A 7,836-nucleotide genomic window follows, 5' to 3' on the forward strand; every position below is an offset into this window, starting at 1 on the left:
ATAAACATTTAAGAGCAACTCGATGCCATCACTACTAGCGCACAGCCTACCTCCTGGCTGTTGGCGTTAAGAAGAATGCAATCCCTTTCTTTTTCATCATTCTCAACAAGAATGCCATACCTTGCAGGTCAACCTCTTCTCTTGTTGCTTTTAACAAACTATTTAAGAAACATTTTGTGTTTGGCACATCCTAAAACACCATGCTCCCCAACATGTACCATACCTGCAAACTTTTAAGAAGACTGAGTCAATTGGTAACCATTTTGTTGCCTCTGGTTGCCCATTTTGCATACCACCCGTTCAATATTTCTGTTTTAATAAAAAAAGAAAAAAACTACAAAAGTGGAAAATCTTATTTCAAAAGAAGTCAAAATTTTATTTGGTTGACTCCGTAAAGTTTAAACAAGTTTGTGCGCAAACATAACATTTCAGCTGTTGTGCAACCGCTTTCCACACACAAGTTTGCCGTGAAAACATAGTCACAGGCAACACAATTTTCTTTTTACGTTAACGGCGCATGTTTAAATCTGGTGCTAATATGGCACCGCTGCCCGGTATCTACCGGACAGAATAGCAACGCAGATTTTGGTCATTACGGTGCCCAAAATGCCTGCACTGCTCTCTGATGCTCCCAAACAGACGTTAAAGGCAACAGAAACGTTGCTGCCTGTCACTCAAACTAGCAAGACTCAAACTAGCACTGGTCACTGCTGTGGTCTGTTACTTAAAACTGGTGGATCTTGTGGTGCATTTAAAATTAGCTAAATATTAAGCAGTATCAGAAGTTGTTTAGTTATAGACGCTGCAGAAGCATCATGCTGCAAATATGTTGCATTAGCAGATTTCCAATTAAGTTCCTCTTAAGCTTATGGGGGATATGAACAGTTGGACTTTGCTGCTTGTACTGAAATCTGTACTAGATGTGGTGAAGCAGTGCACAAAGTCTGCAGTTTGTAAAGGTGGATGACGTACAACATTTCTTTCACACAGCTATGGCTGAAAAGAATATCTACAAACATGCAAGTTTGATATTAATTTTAAGTTTAAAAAAGGCAGTGTTGAAAGTATTATAACAGAGTGATATATTGTATTTAAATATAGAATACATCCGTTTCGGTGGAAAGAAAAATATTTTTGACATGACACATACAGAATTAAATCAATCATTAATTATTTCTAAACAGTGGATTTTTTTTTTGGAATGTGGTTAAACAAAGGCCCATGTGAAAGAGTTTCAGGCTGTAGGAAAGGCAGTGAATAACTTAGCGTACAATATAATAGAATACAAAAATAAGTGCACCTCATCGGACGTGGTGAGGTAAAACTCCACCAATATACAAATAAAATATAAACAGAGGAGATACTCCTTGTCACGGCCTACATACAGCACAAACACAACTTATCTTGTTAATAATACAATGTGTTTTTCAGTCACACACTTTACATTTTACAGAAATCCTATTGTAAAGCTGCACCAAAAGCATAGTACATTTTACTAGTAAAAATAATTACCAAACCTTACTCCTTTTAATGTTTTTGGAAGGAATCATGCATAGGCCTACTTTTCATCACATGTAACAACTTTGCAAACCATGTAGTATTTTCTTTGTTGATTGAGGACAGAAGTAGCCTACGTATACTTCTGATGCTGTAAAGGCTGCATGGATGCCTCAAATGGTTGTTATTCTGTAAACTGTACAGTTATATGGGAAAATTATATTCTGCAATTCCGCGCCTCCTCCTCAATATTTGAAAAGCTTTATGTCCTTATTTATTCAATGGAAAAAAGTTCTTAAATAAACCGTTAAATCTGAACATGAGCCGTAAATATGGGTTTATTTTAAGTGTTTGACAACATTATGGATATGGACAGAGTTAACTGCACTTCTGTATTGGCTTTGTGGCTCTCTATTGGCTATAACCACACTATGCAAGTTTGCCAGATTGGGTAGCAGATCTGTAGTTCCAACGAGGCATAATGGGACAATTCCGCTTCCAACCTGTAGAGTTTTGCCTTAAGGGTCTACCTCTGAAGGGATTCTTTCAATAATGTTGTCAGACACTTAGAATATTAATCTGAGCCTTTCAGCGGCAATACAAACACTTTTGTGAAGGTAAATACAAGCTGCACAATCGTCCTATTAATTTACATTATAGCTTGTTTTGCCGCTGTCAACTGCAGCGATCTCGCTTAATACTGGAACAATGTCAAAGATTGTTGTTCCCATCAGTCACTTAGACACAAAAACATAGGAACATTGGGTCTAGGATAAAAAAAACATTAGTTACCTTTAAATAAAAGTACAAATACTCACTGTAAAAATACTCGGTTACGGTAAAAGTCCTGCATTGAAAATGTTACTTGAGTAAAAGTATGTAAGTATCATCAGGGAAATTTACTTAATATATTAAAATTAAATAATCTTTTTCACATTTTAGAAAGTGGAAAGGATGTAGTGGAGTAGACTTAGAAAGTGGCATGAAAAGAAAAGACTACACTCACCGCACCATGTAAAATGTCACAACTACAAACAAAAGTGCATACTGACTCAGTGACTGATTGTGCTGTTTGCGAACATTCATGATTGTGTCTGAGTGCAACAACACCACTGTTCGTCAAAATAACAATAGTGGCTCCTAAAAAGGTCAGTTATATCAGAACAGAAGAGTATTTCGTTATAGAAAGCAAAGTAAAGAACGGCACTGAAGGCTTTTCTCGATGTAAAAGATGTTTTTGCGTTTCTCCCAACTGGCTTCTGCAACCGTTTAATAGACAGATGGTTTATCCAATCACCTACCAGCCATTTTAGTTTTTAAAGTGCCTGCCCAAAAAGTTTCTTATAAAGGCTTCTAAGATGATTTTGTGTAACAAACCATCTTATGCGTCAGGTCAATGTAGCAAAATGATGTATTTATGTTTGCCCTGCAACCATTATGAATTATTATATGAAGCCAACCGTTCAAAACCCAATGGTATTCAATTTACAAAGATATAAAACAGCGTAAAGCAGCAAATCCTAACACTAAAGAGACTAGAACAACCAAACAATATTGGCTTGGAGTCCCAATACACTATTGACTATGTATGTACAGTTTAAAGAGTCATATCAAATGCACACAGAGATAAGAAACAGCGGCATTCTTTTGGCAAGAAAACCTTACAGACACATTGACTGTTGGGCCAGTGTAGAGCCCAGCTCCTTTTCCCCACAACACCACCCTATGTTGTGTACAGGAACCTGCTACAAGGGCCACTTGCATCTTGCGAGCCAAATCCTCTCCATGTACCTTATTTTGCACCTGCTGTGGCTGCAACAGGCACAAAGCCCGCCGTTCAGTTTGCAAAATAAGACCAAATCTATTTACCTATCCCTTCGTGCGATTGCTCTATTTATCGATGGAATAATTGGAAAATAAATTGATCACAGAATATGAGGCAATGCTTATAAATCATTTAATGGAGTGGGACCAAAAAACACAACAGACATGGTTAAGGAGTAGACTCATGCCAGGCCTCTCAGGTCAAGTAGGAATGGGCTGCTAGTGGAGCCCAGTGACAGGGCTAAACTTAGTGAAGCGACCTTTGGTCACTATGTTGCACATCTCTGGAACAGACTCAATGTCCATCCTAAAAGTAGCACTGAGTAACAAGATAAGTAAGAATAAGTAAGATTGAGTAACACTCAAATCTTTGAATCAGGACTAAAAAATGTGAATGTTAAAATGTTAAACGCTCAACATGCTTATAGTTTTTGTAGTATTGAATTTGCCACATAATGTTGGCTACAGTAACTGTATGGGTAGTTGACTCATATAATGGCAATTTATCAAGTTAATGCTACGTTACAGAACGTTACTTTTTGGCTGTTTTGTTTGAATGAAATGACATAACATGAATAAGCATAACTAAACATAACTAATGAATTAACTTGTCTTAAAACATTATTTCTGCTTGAGTCGTGTCAGATTTTGTCTGATGTCAGGTTTTCATAGGTCTCATGATCCTACGCTACTTCAAGATGTCATCTCCCACAAGTACAACTCCCACATTTTGTAATAAAAACGTCAATAAGTAATTTTATTACAAAATACGGGGATATTTACTACGTTGAGTTTAGGCAAAGTGCAGCAATTGTTACAAAGTGGGGTTGTTATGACATAGTGAAGTGAAAACGTATGTATGTATATTTATTTCTATTTATTACAGAATGTTTGCGTAATCCTGGGTAGCACATATATTTATGGGGCGGACTGGCTTTAGGTTATACCCATGGGTGAATCAAAAGTATTGCTCAGTGCAGAAAAATGAGAATGAGATACAACATGAGTTCCAGCAACCAGCAGCACCAACTGAGGCAGTAACTTCTCTTTTGCCAGCCTTGAACTCATTCAGACAGAAGGGGAGCAGCAGCCATGACAGAATTATTATTCCCTCTATCTTATGTCTTCTCTATGATCTCCTCATATTTGGGTGGAGGGTCGCTGTATGAAGGGGCTGAAGTCTCATCACCACTGCTTTCCAGGTGTCCTGTCACCTCTTCATAAGATGGAGGCGGTGTAGCACCGGACAGCCGCGAGGCCACCGACTGGGACGAGTCCTGGACATAGAGGGCACAAGTGTTCTGCTGGTGGAGGCCATGGGAGTCCGACTGGGAAACTCCTCTTCTCTCAGCACCACTCACTGCCGCAGTGGGCCGTGAGCTGGAGTCCTGCTGCAAGCTTTCAGAATGCACTTCCCGGTGAACCAGAATGCGTGGCAGGCAGCGGTTGTTGGCCAAGTAGCGGTTCTGGGTGTAGGCAGGGCGACGACGAGTAGCCTTCTGAAGCTGGCACCTCCAAAGGAGGAAGAGGCTGATGATTATTAGCAGGGCGACGCCCAGCAGAGGAACCACCATGTAGACAGTGTCGGCACGCTCAGAGCGCCCCTCGCTGTTGCTGCTCACTGTGTAAATGCTGCGAGTTTTCCAAAACTCCATCTGGAAAGCACAAAGAAAATATTATACATTGTTACACGTAGGTTTAATTTTAAGCTGTATGTTTTAATCAAAGTTATGCTAAAACTGAAAGTGACACTAAAATTAAGGTAGTACAGAAATGTAATTGCTGATCCCCTGCATGTATACGACTATATAATAACCAGAGGGGTGTTTAATAAAGCAGTATATGTCAAATCTACATCACACATTGGCATTGGGATGCACTTACATGCATTGAATTACTTAAAATCTGAACCTAATATTTGCACAGTGCGTTATTATACACTGCAATTACAATAAAGCTAAAAGACAACCCTGAGCAATGGCTGTAGCTTCATAGTAAGAAACGTTTCACAATTCCTTCTCTCTTTAAATGTTAAGAAATTAATTTACTAAAACTGCAGAACGTGGCACAGTCAATCTGAAGTTTTTTACTCAAATCCAAAAGTACTATCTAATATGACAAGTATATCCTAAAACTTAAAACGGGCTTTTTCTTTATTAATCTGGTTTTTGTAAGTAACAGATGACAATTGAGATAATACATTTATTACAGTAGTTTTAGAAGATGCAAATTTCTCTATCACATTTATTCAGACCAGAGATCAACATTCTATTTTACTAATCAGATTAACATAAACAAGTACATATCTGAAAGGAGCCAGGTATTCTCTCTAAAAAAATTCAGCGGCTACAATCACATGCGTTTACTTTGTCAATTTCAGTGCCGTCTTTTGTCATTCAAACATCCTGGGCAGCTGTTCAGATCTCTAATACCACACTGTAAAAATACTCAGTTACAAGTTGAAATCCTGCATTGAAAATGTTACTTCAATAAAAGTATGTAAGTATCATCAGGAAAATTAACTTAAAGTAATAAAAGTAATAGTACTTAATGCAGATAGATTCCCTATAAAACAGTAAGATTAACATTTGTTGCAAGACTTAACTTGGTTATGACTAATATTTTACACTAACAATGTATCAAATAATAATGTGCAATAGTAAAGAGATAAAAAATGTCATGGACAGTAAACCTCATTTGTGAGTTTGAAAAGCAGAAATATGCTATAAAATTGAATAAAACACCCACAATGTTATAAAAGTAGTGGACTGATCCTTGATCTTACTTAAGAAGAGCATTAATCCATGTTAATTTTTGTTAATTTTGGATGTACATTTTTCTGTTGAAAATGGATCAAACTTGACCCAACAAACTAACACTTTCTAACAAAAGTTACATAGGGGGTACCCAAAATATCTGGTTCTGCTGGTCCAACTTCCTGTTCCTGTCCAAAATTTCTTAAAAAATTTAAATAATTGTGATGGCATTCATAAACAAGTTAAAAATAGAAGGGATTGATGCAGTGGTAGATGTGAGTGGAAGAATGACAAGCAAGTATACTATAATGTACATATTTAAAATGTTTTTAGTGGCCTCTGTGTCACAGCAGAAAAAACTCTATGTCCTTATACATGCTATATGCTTGTTCTGTAGCCTATTAATAATTTAAAGTAAAAAAGTATGAATGCAAATTAAATCTGTCTCAATATCCTAAAAACTGTTTATCTATTTCAACCATTGGGGTATTTGTAGTAATCAAAATGTCTGCCTAAATAGCCACCTTTTCTAAAATACTGCTGGTTTTGTGGTGTTGGCGGGGGTCTATCCTAGTTATTTTCACAATCTTCACGGAAGCATCTATACAATGTAAGCAGTCCCCAAATAAATGTGGATTATCCTGAATTTTAAATCTTTGTTTTTCTACAATATCAGAATATTTAAAAGTGACCTTAAAGGTCAAAAAAACATTATACACGATTAGATGATAATTCATCAACCTTTTTATTCAAAATGATTCAAAACAAGATGCAATTCAGTCACATCATAAACCTAAACAAGTTTGTTAAAATTTAACACACTCCTACAGTCACAATGATGAGTCTGTAACACAGCCATTTTACATTACATACATTATATGTAAATGTAAATGTGCTGTATTTATATAGTGCTTTTCCAGTCTTAACAACTGCTCAAAGCGCTTTTACATCTACAGGAAACATTCACCATTCACACACATTCATACACTGTGGCTGAGGCTGCCGTACAACGTGCCACCTGCTCATCAGATAAACATTCACACACTTCACACTCCGATGCGCAGCACCGGGGGCAACTCGGGGTTCAGTGTCTTGCCCAAGGACACTTCGACAATGACTGCAGGGGTGGGGATCAAACCACCAACCTTCCGATTGGCAGGCAACCACTCTACCACTGAGCCACAGCCGCCCAATTATACAAGACTTTTAAAAACTTAACATATGTTAACAAACAAATTAACTTTGGGACACTATATGGCTTGATACTGTAGTCTTCTGGACCTGCAGCCACTACTTCACTACTTGTTGACTGCTTTCTCTGCATGGAGACCATGAATGAAGATGTGCAGGAGGATGCTAAGCATCCAGTTAGACAGGCAAGAACTCCAGTCCACCTTTATTGTCTTCATGCTGAAGAATCCACCCTTGCAGCAAGATAAACTCATGGAGAAAACTTGTGTTATGCCCACCATGACCATCTTCATGTGCTCGAATAGGGGTTCCCTTCCAACAGCACCCTAAAGAAGCTGCTGACACAACACTTTCTAGGTGCCTGTAGTGGAGGCCTTCCTGGAGGCCAGGCCTGTATGGGATGAGGAAATTAGGTGATGGATGAATTTATTTGACTTACATCTTTTATTTAACTACTTAAATTACAGTAGTATAATGAGCACTGACCAAGCCTTGTGTAAACATTCATTAAAAAAAACATGTGCACATTGCAGAAATAGAAAAACAAAATATGTGGCTTTACCACACT

The 7,836-nt window shown here is 37.7% G+C and overlaps 1 protein-coding gene across 2 annotated transcripts in view; it reads right to left on the reverse strand.

Annotated features, from left to right (window-relative positions):
* Positions 1–4,404: 4,404 nt before the first annotated feature.
* The window catches only part of LOC117955461 (transmembrane gamma-carboxyglutamic acid protein 3), an 18,154-nt gene continuing 14,722 nt past the window's right edge, over positions 4,405–7,836 (reverse strand). For both annotated transcript variants that reach the window (XM_034889993.1, XM_034889992.1), the window contains one exon: positions 4,405–4,976. In XM_034889993.1, the coding sequence (XP_034745884.1) occupies positions 4,440–4,976 (537 nt within the window). In that variant the 3' untranslated portion in view covers positions 4,405–4,439. The remainder of the gene's footprint in view (positions 4,977–7,836) is intronic.

The sequence above is a fragment of the Etheostoma cragini genome, chromosome 13 (assembly GCF_013103735.1).
Source record: "Etheostoma cragini isolate CJK2018 chromosome 13, CSU_Ecrag_1.0, whole genome shotgun sequence".
NCBI lineage: Eukaryota > Metazoa > Chordata > Actinopteri > Perciformes > Percidae > Etheostoma > Etheostoma cragini.